Source organism: Poecilia formosa, unplaced genomic scaffold, assembly GCF_000485575.1.
Source record: "Poecilia formosa unplaced genomic scaffold, Poecilia_formosa-5.1.2 Scaffold2, whole genome shotgun sequence".
Lineage (NCBI taxonomy): Eukaryota > Metazoa > Chordata > Actinopteri > Cyprinodontiformes > Poeciliidae > Poecilia > Poecilia formosa.
Window position 1 is genome coordinate 2,552,109 of NW_006799941.1, and position 23,744 is coordinate 2,575,852.

Genomic DNA, 23,744 nt, shown 5'->3' on the forward strand with positions numbered 1-23,744 from the left:
GCTCTCAAAGAACGCATAAAACAACGTACTTACCCGTTAGCTACCGTTGCTAAAATACACTTAAAGAAGAACCCCCGTTTTCCCCGGGGGTTTAAACATTTACAAAACATATTATTGTGTCATAAAATTGCTCGCCAGCAAAGAACCGATCAGAAAACTTCGACCAACTCCGTCGTTAACTCAACCTCCCGCTTTAACAGCATCAGCAGCTAGTATGAAGTTTTTAAAAACAGCTATTAAAAATGCCCACAAACGGCCGTGTTTACCTTCGTAGCAGAGGATACCGATGTTGTTGTTCATTTTGTCCAGGTACTGGTAGTTCAACAGGTCCATCTTCGTTAGATGCATTTATCGAGCTTTCATTTAAAACAACAACACAAAAGACCAGCTTTTTCTCCTTCTTTCAAGCGACGGTCAAAAAGCTAAAGGCCCAGCCTCCAACTTTACTTCTCTTAAAAACCGTTAACAAAACAAAAAGTGGCCTCGGTGTTGTTTAAATGGGTTCACTGTATTTTTCGTTCCCTCCTCTAAATAAGAGCTGACGTACTGCGGCAATAAAGAGCGTAAAAAAAAAAATAAGCGAAAAAGTAGCGTCAGTTGTCCTCACAGCCAGCTGTAAGTCGACTGCACTGACACGCAGGCTATGCTTGGTATGACTCCTATGCTGTAGCAGTGGTTTCCAGTGCTGCTGAGAGGAGCGCACTGGGCATGCTCGCAAAATCCCTGGAGCGCCTCAAATATCAGAGATGTTTAATGCGGAAGATCAGCCCCTTAAAAAAAATTAAAGAAAAGAATCACTCAGGGCAAGGCAGGGAGACAGAAACTCAGAGGGTTACAGCCACAAAACATTTGAGCTATAGTGAAAAGAATTTCCTAAAAGCTAGCTGCATGTTCTACCAGTGAATACTAAGCATGCCAAAGATAGCTGAAGTACAACTTAACGTACAGACACTTCCAGAGACATAGAAAGGTTATAACTGAGCAATGAAAGGTGATATCACACTACTGGTTATTATGCGAGGTCACTTTTGCGACAACATGAATTAAGAAACATGGGAGTTGTGAAACGTATACGTGATAAACTGCCCTGCAACTACAAAAAGATCAGCCCTTAAGATATCTTATTTTAAAAATGTTTAACTCTTTCAACTACAGTTTTTAAATTGTAGCATGTAGATGGAGATTCTACATCTATGTATTGCATTCAATGAGATTTGAGGGACTTTATATATTATCCTCTTTAGAAGGTGAAAAAAAGCAAAGCAAAAAAGAAAAAAAAGGAAATTTCAGTATAAGAAATGCATTCAGTGCTTTTCATAGACTCTATAACATGCTTGTAAACGGAAAATGCGGTTTAAATATAAGGAATAATACTTTGTTTTATTGATTTTAAAAGACCCCTGAACTAATCCTAGGCCCTAGGCCACTGGGCTTCGTTTTTACTTTTAGATTGACCCTCTTCTGCCCCCTGGTGTCTGAAAAGGAGAGGGGAAAAAAGAGAAAAAATGCTTTTAAAAAAAGTTTTAATGTAAGCTCTTTGAATCATTATAGCATGGGGAAAAGGTGGAGGACAACATTTTCATATTTAACTGGAGAATCACTGAGTTGGGAGTGTTTTAGCCCCAGATGAGTTTACACACAAGCATGCATTTGTCATGACATTTATACACAGACTGAGAGAAAAACAGCTTATTACCAGGAAGACCTCATTGCAAACATAACATATGCATGAAGATGTTGAGTTAATAAATAAGTAAAAATTTACCTCCTAAAAAGTAAAAAAAAAACTACCCCCTTACTACTTACTCGTACACATGAAAACAAAGGCATCTCCCCTCCTCCCTCGTGGCATGACCCTCTCTAATGGTTGCTCAAAGCTCAGGTCCTTGTCTAATTGGGTGTCCTTTGTTTCCAGTTTCAAACACAAAAAGAGCCAAGTTCAGGCTGAGTCTATTTAATTCTAGTACTTCTTCTACAGCTGGTGTCCTGCGGGTTAGTAGGGCACCTGCAAAGTACGAGGACTGCAGCTGAACTCTGTAGTCAGCTAGTAAACTTGGATTTGATTGTGTAGTAGTAAAAAAAAGGAGGTTTGGGGAAGTTTGTCGATAAAAGAATAAAAATAAAAGCTAAGTCGCATGTTTTTCTGTAAACTTTGGGCTGTTTTTCAAGGAGGAAGCAAATACCAAGCATTCACACTCATAAGTATCTCCTAATGCCCTTATATTAATTAAGAATTACTATATTTAAAATTTTTTACTCAAGGATTGCTTGTATAAAAAAAACCGTATAAGTGAAAATCTTAGTCCTTCCAGGTATCCAGTAACTCCCCAGACAAATTCAAATAGATGTTCTTCACCATTAGAGTCGTCTTATAAGCTTCACCTTAAAGCAATTTCTGAAGAGGTTTCTGTAGTATTTTAATGTCAACCCGTTAGAGAATTACAAAGCAAAACTAAGCTGTCCATCAATCTATCAGGTATCATGTCAAGGAAGTCTGGGATCTGTCTCATAATCAGATCAGGATCAGGGTCAAGTCTGACTTGAATGAAAAAATGAATAGCTAATACAAGTTTTGTTTAAGAAAGATACTTGAGAAAGGACTGAAGCACTGTTTTAGTCAACATTAATCATAAATAATAAACAACCACTAAATTTAGCATTGCTTTTTTAGTATATATATCATGTGCAGATATAAAACTGAAAACCTGTTTTGAGGAAACTTTGACATGCAGTGGAAAACTTAAAACAATTTTATGCCATTTGTCTAAAAACCCCGGGAACTGAGATATGACCCAGACTCTCTTTTCCATATCATAAAGACTATATTTCTCACAAAGTAAGTAAAACATTCTGATAATTAAAAATGTTAACTGTTCCACATGCAGCTTTTCTTTCTTTTTTTTTCTCTTTTTTTGTTGTTGTTGTACCAGAACTATTTAATCGTGACAAAAGAAGCCTTTGGAAAATACAAAAGCAAATTTTTCAGATAACAGCTGATTACTACACAAAAAGCCACCCCCATGCTTATGTTCCTGCAGGTACCTGATTCACTTCACAATGAACATCTGTCTTAGATTCATCTCAAAAAGACTGTCATGGAATTGGCTTATGAAGCAAGAAATTTCTGTAATGCAACGCCTCTGTTCTGGCCTGGTAGGTTGTAAGATGAATGAAGTACATAAAGAAGATTAACAGTTACACAACCAGCTGGTGAAATTCCATATCCTGCTTCCAAAGAAACAAGGTGCTAAAGCAGAACTTTTCCTACGGTATGGTGAACCTTTTCTGCTCTGGACCAACTCAGAGGTGTCAGAAGCTTGCTGCCATGATGTCAGATCAAATAAACATTGCTGCCCGTTAGCCAGACCAAATCTATGACATGCCCTCACTTATGCCGGGGGTTAGTTTTTTTTACAAGCTGAAATATTCTGATGCAATTTACCCAATGACTAACTATGCTCAGTAAGAGAATTGTTTCTTACGTGGGACCAGTTTTTTTTTTCATTATTTATTGGACTATTAAGGATGAAGCACAGTTTCCGTACGGCCTTTGAACAGGTCTAAGCTTCTTCAGGAATGTGTGTCTGGATCATAACAGCACAAGCATCCCTGTGCATCATTAACACGCTGATATTGTGACAAAAAACATTGACTGACTTAAAAACAGAGATCTGAACCCAAAGTCATGTAACTTGCACTCTAGTCACAAGTTCATCTTTTTCAGATTTGCGATTCTCAATTTAACTTAGATCAGCATTATCAGTTTCTACCCAGTTTACATGAACTAACTCTGGATCTAGGATCTAACATCCACTCAAGAGAAACATTAAAAATAAATTATGAGGAACAAAATGAGATAAGCTGCAAAACGCCCAACATGTGGATCAATAAACCATGGAAAGAAAGGCCATAATGTCCAGCTTCCTTCAGCATTTGATTTTCCAACCAAAAAAAGTTACATTTCAAATTATCTTACATAAAAGTGCGATCCTATGAAACAACTCAGGAAGAGGAGATGCCAAACTAGTAAAGATCAAAGGTCATGCACTTGATTACCAAACAACTGCATTGCGGTACCGCCACACCAGCCTTGTTTACGTGGTGACAAAATGAATCGAAGTCAAAAATCTGTCGTCTCAGCTTTTTGCATTCTGACTGTTAACCATGTCTCTTCCACAAATAATGTGGCTGTGAAACGTTTAACATGACATCCATTTGCTGTAAGCAAAGAACAGTAGAAGTTCTTATTTAGCAGTTTTATTTCACAGAGTCTAACTGGATTATTGCTGTCATTTATCTAAATGTTTTGCTTAAATTGGATATTGGACTTTAAAGAAACCTCGTGGGGGTGTTTGTTTGAAATGACCCTGAGCGCAAACACACAGAGAAGGAAGTATCATGTTGCTACACCAAAACAATGACGACAGGTGACAGGTGGAAGCAGAGTCACTCACTTCCCATCTTTGTTTTCTCCATGTGTGTTTGTCGTTGCAAGTAAAGCTCTGTTTATTATTAAGCTTGCGACAGGAGTCTTTAACTTTGACAGTGTCGTCACTAGACTTGTACAAGACAAACAGAGAAGCCTTTCAAAGACTCAGCCAACAGCTGTTTAAACACAAAGAAAAAAATGGTTCATTCTGTGTGCTGTTGTTAAACGATGTATGTGCTTTTTAGCATGCAGAATTGAGATTTATTTAAAAAAAAGAGTGGAATTTACATTTTACACTGTAAAAATGGCTCAAATTCAGCCAGATTTATTGCTGATATGACAGTAATAATGGTTACCACATGTTTTAAGAATAACTAAATGGTGATTTGAACAAAGGAGAAATGGACTCGGTTTAATATATTACAGCTAATCATTGACAGAACTATTTCAATGGCTATCTTGATCAAACAAAACGTTTACAAAATTACATCTGTGGTTGAACTTTTTAAACATCAAAATAGAAAAAATATACAAAAGGTAGTCATTGTTGAAATAATTACTTGTAATCATTTACTTACAAATCTAATATTCATGACAGTTTCATCTATTGGGACTTTGTCCTTTGTTAGATCAGATAGTACTGAAACAATAACAGAGCTTTTTAAAATGATTATAACATAAGCTTATTCTTTTACGTATCAAGCAGGATTTAAACAACCATATGAATCACACTTACATTTTTCTTCCATCGTCTGAGTTGTGTTTCTTCTGTTTATTTATAATGGAGATTTTGTTGTGGCCCTGTCTGTATTTGCCTTTTTAGATAAGCAATTATTGACTAAACTAACATCGTATCTCTGTTTCCTTTTATAGACATATTGTATAACCAGCTACAATGCTTGTTTTCACACAGCTTAGACATTTTCACATTTTCTCACTTCCCATCCACTAACTATGATGTATTTTATCGTGATCTTATGTGATAGATGAACACAAAGTAGTGCAAAATTGTGAAGTCAAAGAAAAAGTACATGGCTTTCAAACTTTTTTGTACAAATAAAAATCTGACATGGCTAGCAATTATATTCAGATCCATTTATTCTGTTAAATTCAGTGAAATGCAGTTTATTTTTTACAGCACAAATTCACAACATGTCATCTGAAAATATGGATTCCAGTTCAACAATCCAGTCAAGTTCACTTTGATATTCAAATTGGTTAAAAGTTCTCTATCTGCGCAATTAAATTCAAGAGAATCCTGGATTTGTCAATAATGTTAACTTTGTGATATAAATTGTGGAAATTACTAGTGACTGATAGTGACTCAGATTTATACACTACAAACAAAAGAAATGTGTTTTCTATTTTCAACGTCGACAATGGCTTTAAACACTCCACCTTTGTGACCAACATCTTGAGGTAGGTCTGTTTAGTAGCTAATTTAAGGATGGCCAGGCAGCTCAAGCACATCTTGCCAAAGAGATCCTATTTCTGGTCATGGAAAATGACTGTTGCTCCCATCAGATACCCTGACCTATAACAACATTCTTCTCATGCTAACAATTAGCTGGTGGCAAGCTGACTCCAGGTGGCTCATTATTTATTCAAGTCAGTGAGTCTTGAAGGGGAGTGGAAGCATTGTGTCATCAGAACTCTATTCTGTGGGACTCCACACAGGACACAACCTTACCAGAGAGTTCACCTTGTGAGAAGTATGACATTCATCAGAGCCGACCAACATACTTTTAGCATGAATATTTACATTTTCTGAAGGAGGAAATTGCTTTATTTTGAGTGTTCTGGAAACTCTTCTGTTTGCTTCAAAAGAACATCTCATTATAGTGAAAAACATAACTTGGAAATTGTAGACAGCAGGCATATCTTATCCGAACCACAAAGGTTAACCATGATGGCGTTTCATTTCATCCTCCTCAACTCTGTTGAGTGCTATCAAAAGTAAAGGAATGTAAAGTATGTGTGGTATGATGGAAATTGAGAAAATGAATCATTTCACTTGAACAGCAGAAAGGCACCAGGAGCCAAAGGTTTGACCTCTATGGCACATTCTTTAAAAATATGTGAAGAAAAAGGTTTAATTCCAACTTCTCCTCAGATGGTTTTTAATATCATTTTATCTGCAGCCAAACATCTACATCAGGAAAATTGTACTGTGAAATGGGTGAATTATAGTCAGGGTCTTATAATTACATATATTATCAGTTAACCATCGATTCTTGAAATACGAAGCAGTAATATTACAGATGTTATTAACATCACACCTACTGTGATATTTATAAATCACAGTACCTGTGATTTATAAATATTTTACTTTTTTCTCTTCTGAAAATAGAAAAATATTTTCTGAATATTTTCCTATTGTTAAAATATTTCAAGTGGAAAATATGCTAAACTTTTCAAGACTCTTTAGGTTGTATTGTTTTGAAAGGCCTGATACTCATGATCCAGAGAAGTGAAGGGATGAAAAAGCATTTTTTTAAAAACTTACGAAATAAAAACGGATTAAACAGGATTAAACAACTTTAAAATATATTTTAGAAAGGAGAAGTTGAGCCAAATCTAAAAAAAACTAGAGAAAACGAGGGCTGATTGTCCTTAATCTTTTGACTTGTAAATATCGTAGTGTGACCTTTGACCTATGGCCATGTAACCATGCTGACCTCTAGCCCCTGGAGCCTTAATGAACACCTGTCAACCTGTCCAACAAACTGTTGACCGTAATGTAAACACTCCACTTTGTGCCTGTCTGTGTACATGAGAATATATGCACAGAACAGATGAGTCAGTTCATGCTTGTGGAGGCACAGAGGGAGAAATGTAGCCACGGGGATGATGACAACAACAAATAAATATGGTAAGGCAGCAAGTACTGGAGATGCTGGAGGACGTTTTCGTGGTTAGTTAGGGAGGGTTACTTATTTCTGTGGAAAGGCCTGATGTTACAGAGTAATGTTGTGTATGTTCATCAATATTAGTTCATCTGTGGCCAGTAAGGGCACAGATTGTTTAATAAGCAGGAAAGACAATTACTAACTTTAATCACAAAATCCTCTGACTTTTACTCTTTTTGCAAGTTGTGTGCTTGTCTGAATGTGTAAATTTTTATGTTGTTTTACTTAAACATATCCATAACTTTCTCAGAACTCTAATTAATGTGAGCTTGATTATTGCACAATTGTATCATGAATTTGAAAGTATGATGAATAAAGAAGCAAGTAGCTGTATTGTTGATTTATAAAACTCATCTTTCCCAGAGATATGCACTACAGAAGTGAGCAGAACATTTCCTGTAGTTTAACAATTGTATTACATCAATATGGTCTTTCTCTGAGATCCAAAAAACTGATAAAAAAAAGAAAAATAAAATAAGCTTTTCTTGCAGCAGACTCTGACCCTCAAAGAAAAGCTGATAATTTTGTACAAGACTATATTTGAAGAGACATGGGAGATTGAAAAAAAAAGGCAATACTCTAGTACTAGTGCTAGTACTCCTGAAGATAATAAAGCTTGCAGCCTTTTTAGATTTTTATTGTAGGCACACACATAAAAGATGCACAAGCCGCACTGTGTGCCAATACACTCCATACTGTACCCAGCTAATTACTTTATAACTCTTCCCTTTTCCCCCACTGGTTCTTAACATAAATTATAGGTCAAGATGTAATTCAAAAAGCTGAATACATGCACAGCAACTGATTTGATCTGCATGTGTTGTATGGTTTCATAAGTTCATAAGGGGGGGAAGATGACTATTTTAAATCATAGGTGCAAAAAAGTTTACATTTCATTTACTTGGAGGAGGTGCTGAGAATACTACCATGACTAAACAATCAGGATAGGTAGCAGAACCATTAGCCTAGCACAGCTTATAGCATTATTGCAGGAGACAGAACACCTCCACTGATTTCGCCCATTAATGTCCATCCTTTGGAAAACAGAGTGAATTATTTAAGGTTGTTGTGTTTTTGTTTTTGACCATCACTGTTGCCAGAGGTACACAATACATTGCAAATTTATTGTTTCTCAAATATTGCTGTAAATAAGATGCATTTTGGAAAAAACTCCTTTAAGTGCAATAAATGTCAACTACAATACATTTGTCCTGTTCATATTATATTTGACGACGGTTGTTTAATGCAGCATAAAAAGAAAGTAAAGAGGTGGTCAAGATTGCTTTCAATGATTTACTATTCTTTCTCCTTTTGTTTTGACAAGTGAGGTTATTCATTCATTCAACAATGCACCACGCAAATCTTACAAATTAAGCTAATCTACAGTCAAAACCCCCTACAAAGCAACAACTAGAAACTTGTCTTCCCAGATAGACAAATGTACCTCGGCATCTGCAGCACAGACTTTTACATTGACTTGTAAGGGTTTTATTACAAGGGCTGCATTGAATCTGTGCAGATTAGAAGGAAAAGTTACACCTTGCTGAAGAAGCTAAGTAAATCAAAATATTTCATCCCACCTCAGGCCAAACAGTCATAACAGTAATAACACCGATAACTAACATGCACTGAATTGTTCGAGAAAAAACAAGTTCCAAGGCATTTTCTCGACTCGTCACAGTGTTACCTCATGAAACAGACCCAGGATCTGTTTTAAGAAACCTGTTTTTGTTGGAGCACACCCACACAAAAAGTTAGGAAAAGCCTGTCAGTGTTTGAACAAACCATGGAAACTGTAACAATGAGGAGGGGGCGTTCGGCAAGGGTGTGTGTCTGTGACTGTGCGTCTATTCCATAAACAAACAAGAATGATTTCAGCATTGCAAACTGGAGCAGAGGGCACCGCAGAGATCTCAGCCAACCACCTTCTCTTGGCACCAGTTCCTCTTTTTGTTCTGGTTCCCATAAAAAAAAGGTCTATACTCCATTTATTCCACATAGGCTAAAACCACCGTATCTGGATGATAGAAATGTCTGACAATAAGGAATCAGAAACATTCTTCTTGATTGAGAAGAGTCAAGCAGACAACAATGAAATTAATATAAAAAAATATATATATGTATAAAAAGAAAACACTATGCTGCAAACTTGTAAGCATCATCCATGGATATGGAGTACAAAGCTAGACCATCTTCAAATACAGGTTTGCTTCCAGGAAGGGTGGAGCACATGTAGCAAGATCTTCCAAGCAGTCGCCAAACTTGTTATGGAGGGTCCACAACACATATTAAGCATTTCCCACATCCACCATTAAATATAAGGCATAGTTTACTTCCTGTTTTGCTTTTTTAGTAAGAGTACAATTACTGTACATCCATGGTCAGGATGGCCAGACTTAGGACCTGTGATTAGTGTTTCTTCCAGACGGTTTGAAAGGTAGCTAACTGTGACTGAGAATGTGCCTCTATAATTAAAGCCCAATTTTTTTTTATTTTTTTTTTATTTTTTTTCCTATGCTTTGACAAATTACTTTTTTGGATTGACAAACAAATGAAAAAAGAACTAAATTATAAACATGCAATCTTTACAATCAGTTTAAACATTCAAACTTGTTAGCTCTAAAAAGGTTTTTGTAATTTTCCACAGGGATGCAGCATATAAAGTAACCTTGTTAATGGACTATTGCTGCAACATTGACAGCATGTCTGTACATGTTGTGAAAGTGGTGAATATTATCTTGCATCTATGATGAATATTACAATTACTACTTGGACGTACAAAAATTCTGTGGCAGCCAGTGTATGCCACAGAATGCAGTAGGAAGAAAGATAAAGAGTCATTTGTATTCATATGCCACAGAAATGCAACATACATATGCAAAAGTTTATGTACCGTAAGTAACACTCAAAGAAAATTTCTGAATTCAATCTAAAAAGCTCTGTGTTATGGCTATACAGTTATCTAAAATAAGATAAAGCCAGGATTGCCGTCCATCTGGAATTATCAAGACTATGCAAACTAAAAAACGACTGTCAGGAAAGAAAATACACCTTTTGACGTGGCTCAGTCAAAACCACACATAGATGCTGGACAATGACCACAAGATAAATCATTTTTAAGTTCTCTTCACCAGAGCAGCCAGACTAACCCTTCTCTGACTCCTCCTGCAGGTCTATTAGAGCAGACTAAATAACTTTGCTGCTGAAGACACATGCTTCAGTACACAGTGTGCAGTATCAGGGTGCATTTGGCCAAAAACCAGTTTATTTTAAGACTGTGAAAAAGCTTCCAGGACATATATTTCTTTCAGGGGTGATGTATGTATCAGTACAGAGGATGTCACTGAACTGATGAAAATGTTGAAATCCAGCTTTAACTAAAAACATGTATGAAAAACATCCTTAAAGAAGACTGGTTTTATATATACATATATAAAAAAAACTACAAAATAGTGACAGATTGTTTTTGCTTGATATAAGAGCTTATATTCAAAAAGATCTTGGTCTTAATCAACAGATCTTTCTGTAAGCCATTAGTAAATTTCCCTTTGTACAGACAAGCTGTAGAATCTCAGAACAATGCAACATTCATGTTTGATTAAATTTTTCACAGAAAGCATTTGTGAAAGCAACTAAAAGAGAACTTGTATTAAAAAAAAAAGCTCTTCATTTGAAGTTTTGCATGGTATCCTGGCCTTGAAATGTTTGGCTCAGTCCCAGTGAGCTGAAGGCAAATCTGAGCCTCTCCCTGTTCTGCAGCAACTCATTACCAGGACTGCACATGAACGCATTCCGGTTGTTGACTTTAAAAAGAAAAAAAAAAAAGACTGCTGGCCTGGTTTACTTAGACTAACTCATGGGCAAGGTTGGCACATCTTAGTTTTTCTAGGTTTTACACCATTGTGCAGACAAATCGAGTTCATTCATTGTCTTCAAACAAACAGGCCATGAACAGCCCGTGACAAAAAGTGACATCAGCGCTGAGGGGAAAAAACAAAAGCACTGCAGGGGAGCAGGCTGAAGGACTCCCAGGACAACTTAATCAGAACTCCAGAGCAGTTGATTTTCAGCTCATTCACTCTCTGTCAGTACTTAGTTATTATTATTTTACTTTTTTAACCACAAAATATTTCACTATCCATCTGTCCATTGTCTTCCACTTATCTGGGATCGGGTTGCTGGGGCAGCCACCTAAGCAGACAGGCCAGGCTTCCCTCTCCCCAGCCACTAGGAACAGATCCCAAGGCATTCCCAGGCAGCCGAGAAACATAGGACTTCCTCTGGGTCTCCTCCAGGTGGGAAATGTGACACACAGCAAAAGTGTCTAGGAAGCATCCTAACCAAACGTCCGAGCCACCTCAACTGGCTCCTCTCGACGTACAGAAGCAGCGGTTCTACTCTGAGTTAATGCTGAAGCTCCAAGCTTCTCACCCTATTTCTAAGGAAGAGTCTGGACATTCTGGGAAGAAAAAATATTTCAGCCACTTGTACCCACAAGCTCATTCTTTTGGTACAGCGCATGAATCACTGCAGAAATTTACCAGATGCTCAGGCCTCAATTGGCCAATTTCCTGCAGTTTGTAAATGGGTCCCTGGTACTACAAACTTGAATCTGAAAACAGTTACCTCATCAAAACACACAATAAACTAATTATTTAATTAGGTTGTGGTTAAGCAGAAGCACATCCAAAAGTTGCAAGACAACATCTGCCTTTAAGGACAGGAGATCTGCATTAAAAATACTTCAAAATTATTGTAAATATATTATGCAGGATTCTAGTGGTCTTAAGACTGTGTCTTCACGATACTAGTGTATATTTAGCTGTTTGGAGTCTTTCATCTTTTTGGATTTTTTTTTCCTCTGTGAAAGGGATACAACAGCAAATTTGGTTATGAGGTAAAACATTTTTTGTTTTGTTCTTGGGAGTCAAAATTTAAAAAAAAAAATGTAGAAAACATAAATAAGAGGTTTTATAAAACAACAACTGAAAATATCCACCTGTTACAAGCTTGTGTAATAATATTAAACATGCACAGAGGAATTGTGTAACATCACCAGCAACTACAGAAAACTGCATCTCAGACCATTAAAAACACTGAACTATGTCCTATAATAGAGCACATCATACATCAGTGGCATCTACTAATTCAGGTCTGAGACCTCCCAACAGCCTGCTGCAAACCACTGATCATCCTCTGAGACATTCCTTTTTTCATTCTCAAATGCTTCTAAGCACAAATTAGAGTATAGATGCAGGTAGTTTGGAGCCTGGATGAACAAGGAAGGATGTCGGACACAGACACCCCGCCTTGATTCCACTGAAAGCAAACATCACAGCTAATGGCAGTTGAAGGCGGTTGGTCTTATTTGCTTGTGAACTTGAAACTGCAAGCTGGAGTGGCACAAAGCCGCCTATTGTCTCAGAGCTGAAAACAAGGCAGAGGGTTACGTCTGAGCCCACTGCTGGACTTTGTCTATATGTAATGCGGCTCTAATTATATAAATCACTTTCAAACAGCCTAACAGGAGAGGAAGGGAGTAAAACAGAGGTGGTGGAGCTCCACCTCTGCGGGCATGAAAAGGCAGGAGGAGCTTAGTTTGATTGTACTCACTCTCTTCTTCATTTGCATGAACATATGATGCTGCTCTTGACAGAACATCCAGTGGGGTCTCCATGCTTGGATGCCTGAAAGACAGGAGAGAGCAAAATTTCAAAACTGCTGTGTGCAGAGTTGGATCTACACACAAAGGACAGTGAATTTGAGAGGAAGTCGAGTCACTAGGTGGCAAAACTCTTCCAAAGGTCTCTGAATGTAAAAAAAAAAAAAACACACACTTTTACACCTTAAGTGTTTTAACTTGTTTACAACAGATAATGCATACAAAACAATATATAAAACCATTCGTCATAAAATAACCCAATTTTGTTTAGAGTACATATTGTCAGAAGACATCTCAGACTTTGTCTTCTTGGCTAAATCTAATGGATAATGTTTTTTTTAAACCAATAACCTACAGTAAGTGCACAATAAAAAGGCCCAAAACACTATGTAATTGATTGATTGACATCCATTTATGTCATATAACAAGTTTGACAAGTTACGATTAGTCTATTATCAGCCCAATAAATATTTAGCTTTTCAAGCCTTAACTTATAATGTTTGAAAGCATGCTCTATTATACCCCTCTATGACTTTATTACTGGCCTGCATATTTGCTTGCAGTACAGTATCCTACCAGACATCACATGTAATGAGATTTGCAGACAATATTGAAATAAAGATTGTGATGCACTATATTTTGTAGCTCCAGTAATAGTTTTTTTTTTTGTTTGTTTGTTTTTTTATAAAACCATGTCATGTCAGCTTAAAAGAACGGCAAATAAGATGCACTGGTGTGTTTGTAACAGGCCAACTATCATAATTTTATAGAAATTCAGACTTCTGATTTTGCTACTTTAACGACAACTCTTGATGGCTTACAAAACATCTTAAATCCTGCTTTACATGAGACAATCATAAATTTGCTGTCTGTGTATTTTTGTTCTCTTTGCAGGCAAAGAAATGCAAGTGTGATATCCATCCAACCACTAAGATCCTAAGCACACAGAAAAGGAATAAACATGTTATAAAAAACAAGCAACTTATTAAGTGCCCACTTGGCAAAACAGATCTACAACAATGAAAGGCTTCCTAACTCAATGTGTCAGTATTTAACTCAGACCATGACTGACAACAGCAGAAATGTTACAATCTTGCAAATACTTTATTGCTATTAGTTTCCTAAATTACTGTTGGTTGGAGTATATTGGGGATTTTTTTTTTGTCTGCAATGTCAAACCGACTGAGCTATGAAAGATATTTAAGAATAAAAAAAAAATGGGGGAAATATCCAGCGTGCTTCTCTTCCTTTTTCCTGGCATTCCTAAGATACCATTCCCTCAATCCTGCAAGAAAAGGGGAACTCAGGCAACATTATTATAGCAATGTCCTTGCTTCTTGCAGTAATGCGCTTTAAGAAATATCCCCACGTTTTAATCATTTGAACTGTGCTGCAATGAAATCCAATATTGGCTTACAGGTGGTTCGGTATATTTATACAAGCCTGACTCAGTGCGCCCTTTATCCAGGAAGGAATACTACTGCAATGATCCTGCAAAATGAAACAAGCAGCAACCAGGAAATGCACTTGATTTGTGATAAGGGACTCCACTCTCTCTGCTTTCCAACACACTGAGGTAGCTACAACAGATATCCAAAGAATGCGGCTAAATTAAAGCTACTGACATGGGAAAGTTTGGGAATCCGCCAGAGCAGCGTCAACTCCTGAATGAAATCTCAAACGACCCTTTTCGTGAACAGTGTTTCCGTCCCACTATCGCACATGTCTTCGCAAAGAGTCGACTTCCACGCCGAATATTCCCAGAAACTGGATTGAATTTGTGCCCTTAAATGCCTCATGTGAATCGCACTCTCAACCCTACGTACCCGAAACAATGTCAGTCAGTCAGTCAGACCTAACTTCTTATTTACCAAACACCTACCTCCTTCAGTCGCCACTTTGGTTGTATTCCAGTATAATATCCAGGTAAGAAATAAAACAAAACAGATATTTATCATAAATATTATTCCCAGAGAGAGAGAGAGAGAGAGAAAACAAAAAAGCGGCGGTGAAAACGAGCACAGACAATAGTAGCAGAGCTGTCGGGACAAACTTGGTTGTAAACGAGGAGGAGGAGGCGGAGGAGGAAGGGAGAGAGGCAGGCAGGCAGGGAGGGAGGGAGCAGGAATGCCTGGAATGATGGAATTCAGTTCCTAGCAGGTGGTGAAAGTGAAGCTCGCTGATTGGTAGAGCTCTGAGGCAGTGATATCAGCATACATTATGATGGCGGGGCATTGCATCACACAGCTGTCACTGTGCGCATTACTATGACCCAGGGAGGGCTTCACGTTATCTCCTTCAACAGCAGGGAACGAGGCTCAGAACCAGGCAGGAAGTATGCTGACATTTACTGTCTAAAGGTGTAAATCTGCTGCTGAAACATTTATTTTAGTTCCACATCTAGAGAAAGTAGTTTTACCAAGGTGGGACATTTAAAAGTATATTATTCTAGACTTTAAAAGGGGTTTTATTTGAGTATTAGCTCTTTACCACTTTTGTGTTTATGTAGCCATAAACATCAATATTTGAATTGTATTTGCATTCAACCCAATTTACCCTTGCACTCAAAAATGAAATCCAGAACAAAGATGCCCATCATAACTGGTAGAGATGAGGAGTAGAGATCAAGTGGGTGAAATCTGTTGGTAGGATTTCTATTTCTCGTGTACTCCAGTGTGTGTTTTATATGGAAAACTGGCACAAAGCACACCATTGTTCTAAGGAAGCCTCAAGAAGTCCACAAGCCATGAAGCACCTGCAAGTATGTGGAAAGAGGAGCTTTGGTCAGATGAGAATAGATGAGCATAAAACAGAGATGGTGTTTAAGATCAATTTTGTCACAGTTCCACATGTGGGGTGCTGTGGTGATGCAGGGGTTGGTTGGGCATGACCCACGTGTGGAGACCTTAGTCCTCAAAGCAGATGTCGCGGGTTCAAGTCCTGGCCTGGTAACCTTTCCCACATGTCTTCTTCTATCTCTCACTCTAGTCAAGTCACTATCAAGCAAAGGTCACAAGAGCCAATACAAAAACATGCAGCAACCTTAGTCTTCCGTCTTTAACAGAACAGTTGCATAACATGGTTCTACAAAAAATGTTGACCAACAAGAAACATGCATCCAAGAAACATACAGTAATAGCTGGTGAATTACAAACAGCTAAAGAGAAAAGAAAAGGGTGTTTCCTGTGCTGTAAGATGACTCAGGTGTCCATTAGTAAAGTGTGACTCACGATGTAATGCTGTTAGGTGGACAAAACAAACGCAAGTGGTTGAACTAGATGACTCACTGAACTGTATCACTATCACAGCAGTTTTATATTTTGTTTCATTGTCTTCAGTGCTTTCATTACATTAATTGTGCTGAACACTGCTTTAAATGTGTTCAAAGCAGTAAATGTGAACTTCCTACCCACTTCTTGCCAGTGGGTAGGAAGTTCACATTTGCTATTGTGGCATTTCAGACTTGGTCTAGTGTCTTTTGTAGATCATCCGTTCATGATGCAAACCGCAGAAGCCAGTCATTGGAAAAAAAAAAAAACAGTTAGGGGAAAAAAAAATAAGTTTACATTTTTTTCTCTGGAGCTAAACATTGAAACTTGCATAGGTAGGTATTCTTGAATTATATTCTAGAATAAATGAGCAGTTTTTGAATGAATGTCAGAAAAAGAAAATTAATGGCTCAAAGTCTGCGCCTCAGCAAATTAAAAATGCTCTGCAGGACCTAAAACAAAATCAGAAGCAGTAAAATGAAACTTTTGAAAAAAATGACCAAACATTCTGGCACTAGTCTGATTATCTCATGCAAAGAAATGACTACTTCAAGTTGTTGCTGCTCAAAATATTTTTTCCTATACCTGTATTTTTTTTTTTGTTGCCATTTTTGTTTTAAATTTGTTAAACAACAAAAAGCAGAAATCTGTCATATATGTTTGAAGTCAGCTTTAAATATTTAAACTTGACAAAGAGCAGATAACTTTTATTATGTTCTCATACTTGACCTTATTACAGGGTGTACTTTCTTTTTCCCGTGAATGTGTTAACCAATTATGCCTGATCCCATTGAAGTACAAAATTGTCTCCTACTGTCTCCACTGCACTTCACTAAAAACTGTTATGAACCAAATTAAACATGATTTTATTTTTTGAAAACTCACAACATAAAAAATGATTAATAAAAAATGCATGTCTGTGTAATCAGAGGTTCTGAAACACAGAACCTCTGTGTTGAGCAACTAGAGTTAAGTTTACATTAATGATAACCAGCATTTTACAAGAAGGCAGAAACACAATGTTGAAATGCTGAGTGGAGATATTAATGCCAGGTCACAATTCTCCTATTTTAAATCAGGAGCTTCAGTTTTACTGAACATATTTGCAAAACTAAGCAGCTGACTTGTTGCTGTGTTTTAAAAACTGGTTTAATAAACTTTTTTATAAATTATTTTTACTGCATCATTCTATAATTACAGTGTAAATCCAGTAGAGGCAGCTTCCCATTGGAAAACTGCAGTGAATGAATAAAAACACAAGGAAAGATATACAAATTCAACAAGTCTTTGGCAAAGTGATTGCCAGGGATGAAACCCACAATCAATAGAAAAAAAAACAACAACACATAAATGTAATACTTAACTGAAACCAAACTTATTGACGTAAATGTTCACACAGGTTCAGCGACCTTTTTTATCAGCAGAGTTTTCCTGTGACCCTCTCAGCAGTATCCAACGGCCGTATGTGCAACGATAAAACCTATTTTCAGTCTTGTTCTGGAAATGTAATGGTTTCTTCTGCAGCCATCGGCGGTTTAATGGGACGGGACAAGTGCAGAGAGACTTCCACACCAAACACACAGAGTGATACAAGACATATCCTGGATTATTTATCCATAACTAAGAAGTGAAAAATTCCTAGTAATCTGCATCAGGACGTCTGTGAGACTGACTGCTTCCTCTTCCAGCCCTTCCACATCTTCATCAGTTTTTTGGAGCTGTAGGAGACGGTTTTCCATAAACCTGACAGGACCAGGACACAAAATCCTCATCAAGACAGTTTCGCATGGTAAAAAAAATACTTACAAACATACTGCCTAAAAAATGGTAGAATAGAAAGAAAGTGTGAAAAGTGCTGTAAATGTTAAGGATCAGTATCAGGAAAGATAACAGATTCAGCAAAAATAGTTTTTTTTTTTGTTTGTTTTTTAGATAACATATCTTTCAAAACCAAACTAAACTTCTACTTGTAGCTTTTAAACTGGACAAAGTGTAAAAAAGTGCTTTATCAAAAGTGTAGTGCTATTACTTTAGCTTATTAGGAAGATTACAGAGACACTGTAGGAGCTCTTACCAGCTGTAGCAATGCCTTTGATACTCTGTGTTATGCTGGAGGATTTAACAATAGATGAGATACCTGTGGAGGAGCAACAGAACACCTCAGTCAGCAGCACGACTGCTTTTAAAGGACAGAAAAAACAGTATTTGCTTCATCTAGTGGTCTCTTGAAGTAAAGTCACCTGTCTCATCAGTCTAAGGAAAGACAATTGTATTGATTTCATCTACTTTGTTTAAGCGTCTTTTTAGTATAAATCCTCGTACTAGAGCCTATCTTAGAGCAGGTTCTAGTTTTTTCTATCACATTTTCCACATACCTTGATGCACCATAGCTCCACAGTCAGGGTCCTGAGCCACCTGCAGCAGGATCTCCTCCACGTCCCGGTTTTTCCCTGGAAGGTCAACCAGCTTTGTGATCCTCTGCTGAAGAGTTCTGGGCAGCGCCATCAGCTGGATGAATTGGCCTTCAGGACTTTTGTCAACCTACAGAACACAAATTAGAATAATTAAGAGATGCAGACATCTTGATTGACAATAGGAATTATTTGAGCTGAATAACAGGTTTTTAGCTAGGAGCCACAGTTCCAATTACATATTTTCAAGTCTTACGTATATCGGAGTGTTGTTTTAAATTTGACATTTTGGGGGATTTTCTATTATTTTAAAAAGCGCTTCAGTAAAACTGAAGTTGCTTCAAGTAATCGAGTAATGCACCCAATCAATTGATGAATTATTTGCAATAAGTATAATCAGATATAGACAAGCCCCATCAAAGAGCCCACCTGTTTTTCCTGCTAGAGCTAGCAGTCACCTTGATCTCACCTCTAGCCACCTGTAGGATGACTGTGACAGGCTTTAGCAGTTTTTTTTTATTTTTAACTTATTTTCTTCTTTTCTGGTGAGAAGGTGCTGAAATCTGACAGGCACATAAAGCAGGACAGAGGAACAGTGAACATTTCTTTGTCAGGTTGAGTGCAACACCAGTCTCTTGATGATCCAAAATGTTTCTTTCTCATAGAACACCAATAAAGCAGGATCTGATATGTTTGTTGCAAGTTGTAGTTGGTGTGTAAAAATGCAGCTGATTTACTGCGTTAAAACATACTTTTTGTGCTAAAACATGTTTTTAAAATTCTGTAGTATAGTTAATGATCCATGGTGCAGAACAGACATACTGTTATGCATTTTCCACCTTTTTTTATGAAACGCTGTCCAATTAGACTTGACTGAAGAGAAAACTTAATGTTTTTATGTAGTCTTAAAACTACACCATTTTTTTCCTCATATTTTCTGCCTAGTAATTGCACATATGTTAGCCTATATTATTTCTGCGTCACAGAAAAGTGACCACTGAGCAGTACATATTCCCAAGGTATTACTCAATGTGTTGAATCAAAAATGTTGCTTTTTGAAACAACACTCAATCAATTTAATTATGTTGAGACATAAAAAGTAGTTTGAGCTCTCGTTGTTAAACCTGTCCCTCTTGATTTCTGAAAAGAATAAAAGAGATTCATGTGAAGTAGAAGCACCACCTGTTCTAACATACTCTCATACAGAACTAGGAGTTTGTTTTTTTTCAGCGACTCTCTGAGTTTACACTGTTGATCCTGAAAATTACATCTGACTGTTCCAGTTATGCACAGGTTGTGGAGGAAAAACTTGTTTGTCTGTGCTTCTAGGCGAACATACTGTACAACCTAGCTCTGCACATTCTGGTTTTTCTCTGAACATGTTCTTAGTTGAATATTTTTTGGTAAGAAGTAAAACATAAAAACTATTGGTTTTAAATCCTTAAAGATTTCAGTAATGTGGTAACTATTGTTTATTTAAATTAGTAAGATGCAGCAGATAAATGTTTCAGACAGAGCCCATAAGGAGGCTCTGACTGAAACATTTTACAGAAAACATTCACCAAAGATGTTTTTACACTCTTTTTATGGCTGCAATTCATTAACAGACCTCACACCAGGGGATTCTCTGAAAAAGATGAAATAGCAAAACTCAGGTTTTAACAGTAGCTTAATATGCAACGCCATCATTATGTACACTGATGCATACAAAAAGAACATTGTTAGATAGTAACTTTAATCAGCTCACTGGATCCAAGTGCTATTGAAAAACTGAAGGACTTAATTCAAAAATATATTAACCCCAAAGTAATGATGGACTCCAACATGTTGCAACCTGCTTAGTTTTTTGATTATTCCTATGTGGTTCTTCCAAAATCTCTAGAGCAAAAGTTTCAATTTCCATTTGCTAATTTTTAGCTAAACCTGGTCCATAACCCAAAGACAATGATTAATAGTTCTATCCGATGCATACTGCTGGAGACTGAATGTACTTTGTGCAAACGTATTACAATGTTCACTGAAAAGATCCAACACACATGCAAACAATAGATACACAGTAGTGCCAGATTCTTAAACGCTCCTCCTATTCCCTTATGAGACAGTTTAATCCAAGGTGGTGTGGTGCCTGGAGGTGGAGACAGTTTCTTTTGTACAACAAGGAGTGGCAGCAGGTGGAGAGCAAACAAGTAAAATTGCAAGAATATCTACTTAGGGTTGCACAATACTGTATTTAGACAAACAATGAACAAAGTAAAAGATAAGCATGTTAGGGCTTTTTGAAGTCGTTCTGCAACAAATCTGCTACTATACAGATTTATGGAGCTCTATAACTCTTAAAGTGAATACAGAACAAATCTGGACTGGTTTAGAATCAATTCATACAGAAGATCCAGAAACAAAATCTTCCGAGTCCGACTGAACCAATGACTAGGTTTTGACTTTCCATATCAACACCGACAGCCAAACTAAAAACCCTGCTAAGGAGGGGGGTTAATTGGAGAAGCAGCCAGGAGGCCTATGTTAACTCTAGAGGAGCTGCAAAAATCCACTGCTCAGGTGGAAGAATCTGTTGATAAGATGTAGTACGTATTAGTGAAGCACTCCAGAAATATGGCTTTTATGGAATAGACTGGCATGGAAAAAAGCTACTTTTGAAAGATATGTGGTGGACAAACTAAAACAGCAATAGCAGTACCATGCTGTGGGAATACTTTTAAGAAGTACAAAAAAAATCTTGATAAAATGCAATTCTTGTGGCGGTGACAAATTTGCTTTGCTACTTCATTAAGCTTGCCGTACCTCAAGTCTTCCTTGTGGAGGTTTGTAGACCACCTGAGGGCAGTCCCGGAGGATGTTGCTGTAAAGAATCCTAAAATGCTGAATGTTGTCCTTGACAATATTGGACACTTTGGATTTGTCCTCCCCAATCTTCATCCGAAAATCTCCTTCAAAGTCACAAATATATTATCTTTCAAAACAAGTCTATAAAAGGCAAAGGAAATGTCAACAATATCCTGGTTATTTTACATGTTTCAATGCTGCACATTCTATGCAACAGTATATAAATCAGTATAAAAACTTTAGAAGCACTAACTTTTTCAAAGACCTGAATATCTCTTCTGCTGAACACTTAATGCTCTGTAATTGTCAAAACTGCTCTGGAAAAACAAATCTTATACATTATGAAGCAAGTTTGGTTGAGCTTCAAGAAGCTGTCCAAGATTCATACCAGCATAAGAAAGTCCAGCGATCTGCAGAAAAAGTTCTTCCTCTGTGAAGCTTTCTGGCAGCATAAGGAAGGAGGCCATAACCGCGCTCTTCAGGTTGGATACCAGAGCAGCACGGAGCTTCCCGTTCTCGTTCTGTACCAACATTTTCACCTACAAGGACAATACACAGCGAGCACCTGAGAACAGGATTTATGCCAAAACTATTTAGCCAGAGTCCAAGCCTTGTTCATGAAGTAGATTTTATTTTGGTCAACAATCGGTTTGCTTCATGTACAAAAAGAAATCTCATATAATCCAAACTGACCGGCTTGTGAAGACGTCCAGCAACATACAAGGTCTTCCAGTGCATGAGGTCGTCAATCAATGAGTCCGTGCTAATCACCCCATATTTAATTATCTAAAATACAGGGAAGCCTTTAGAAAACAGATAAAATAAGAAATGTTTTTAAAAAATGTCAGTCTTGTAATGATCTTGTGAGTTACCCTTCCATCAGCGGGCACGAGTGTGTTGTAGTAAACAGAAGCTCCATAGTCATTTTGTATGGAGCTGATCTTGGTGGGCCCCAGTATCTTCAGGATGGAGTAGTGTCTGCGATTCTGAAGCAAATTCATGGTGTGCCATGTCACTGGGTCGTCCACCGCAAACACAAAGTCCAGCATGTTTTTCTGTACACATCAGAGGACAACACAATAGCTATGTATCCTGAAAATGGGCTTCAGGACTGTTATGGTCATTGTCCTAAGTTGTTCTTGAAAAATAGCCAGTGTATGTCAAGCATCTTACAGAGCAAAAAGACTTAACTGTTGGTCAGTGGGACAGTTGACAGTGTGGCAAATGTTCTTCTTTTCTAAGAAATTGGATTTTAGTTTGCATTAGCTTTAAGCCAAGTTCATCAAAATGAACAGAAAAATAAGATGTATTTTTTCTGTCTAATGAATTTATTCCATGTGCGAAACTCAACTTTTTAACCGAATTACTAAAATAAATCAATGTTTTGATGAAATTCAAATTTATTTGTGATATATTAAAACTTGTAGACCTTTACAGGGACGATTAGACATTATGTAGAGTTGATAAGAAGATGCTCATCCACGCTGCTTCCTTGATGCTCTGATTAGAACAGATTTACCCAATTTAACCAAACTGTCACCTTCTTATGACCAGAATAGTGCAGAAACTCTTACCTCCATTTGACCTTGGCTGGTCCCATGCTGTTTAAAAACACCAGATCCGTACGCAAAAGCTAAGCTAATGTCCTGAGGAAACTGTGACAGGATCCTCCTGTAAATCACGCCGGTGTTTTGCAAAGCTGGAAGAGTCATTTTGTTGGGACAATCCACAACAAGCGTGCAGACAGGTTTATGGACGAAGTAACCGCACAAATAAAGTTGAAAACAAAATTCCGACAGAGTAAAATAAGAGATGCATCTCATATGGAAGAACTTTAACATACAGTATTTAATATGCGTTGTATTATGTCTTAAATTAGCAGGTTATCTCACTTAACTCCATCTATTAGGTTTGCTTGGACGGATAAGATGTGTGGTTCTCCGTCGACTAAAATGTGCGTCACAGATTCAGCCGGCGCATGTGACGGATGATGGGAAATGTAGTTACTTGTGGTAGGCAAGACTGAAAATGGATAAGTATAGTGCATAGACAGTTGATATTTTTCTGGCCAGCAGAGGGTGGTGTTTTATTAAGTTTAGGAGTCTGATGAATCTGTGGATTTACCACAGCTGGACTTCTTTTAAGTTATAGAAGCATTTCAAATACAATCTGTTTTGAGTATTGTGGCAAAGACTGTGAATGGTTATGAAGATGTGACCTCTT

General features: G+C 37.3%; 2 protein-coding genes across 4 annotated transcripts in view; both read right to left on the bottom strand.

Annotated features, from left to right (window-relative positions):
* The window catches only part of vgll4b (vestigial-like family member 4b), a 37,562-nt gene extending 20,863 nt beyond the window's left edge, over window positions 1–16,699 (bottom strand). Inside the window, exons 1-3 of one of the 3 annotated variants that reach the window (XM_016670430.1) lie at window positions 15,842–16,699; window positions 15,711–15,755; window positions 12,952–13,025 (exon numbers count right to left, since the gene is read on the bottom strand). In XM_016670430.1, the coding sequence (XP_016525916.1) occupies window positions 12,952–13,025; window positions 15,711–15,755; window positions 15,842–15,888 (166 nt within the window). In that variant the 5' untranslated portion in view covers window positions 15,889–16,699. Of the gene's footprint in view, window positions 1–266; window positions 700–12,951; window positions 13,026–14,882; window positions 15,099–15,710; window positions 15,756–15,841 lie in introns of those variants that run through there. The other 2 variants (XM_007549423.2, XM_007549415.2) reach the window with 2 other exon arrangements.
* A 254-nt stretch (window positions 16,700–16,953) lies between these two features.
* tamm41 (TAM41 mitochondrial translocator assembly and maintenance homolog) lies at window positions 16,954–23,492 on the bottom strand. Its single transcript, XM_007549435.2, has 8 exons — window positions 23,096–23,492; window positions 22,394–22,576; window positions 22,215–22,307; window positions 21,910–22,060; window positions 21,480–21,625; window positions 18,645–18,810; window positions 18,344–18,406; window positions 16,954–18,012 (listed from the first exon to the last, which is right to left on the bottom strand). Exons 1-8 carry the CDS (start codon window positions 23,360–23,362, stop codon window positions 17,921–17,923), a joined length of 1,161 nt encoding a protein of 386 aa, XP_007549497.1. The 5' UTR covers window positions 23,363–23,492; the 3' UTR covers window positions 16,954–17,920.
* Between the last annotated feature and the right edge of the window lie 252 nt (window positions 23,493–23,744).

Coding starts and splice junctions, on each gene's coding strand:
- tamm41 (XM_007549435.2), bottom strand. CDS start 23,362: ATGTTAAAGTTCTTCCATATGAGATGCATCTCTTATTTTACTCTGTCG. Junction 22,061..22,214: donor CTGGACGTCTTCACAAGCCG/GTCAGTTTGGAT, acceptor TTGTCCTTGTAG/GTGAAAATGTTGGTACAGAA. Junction 18,013..18,343: donor CAAAGGCATTGCTACAGCTG/GTAAGAGCTCCT, acceptor TGGTCCTGTCAG/GTTTATGGAAAACCGTCTCC.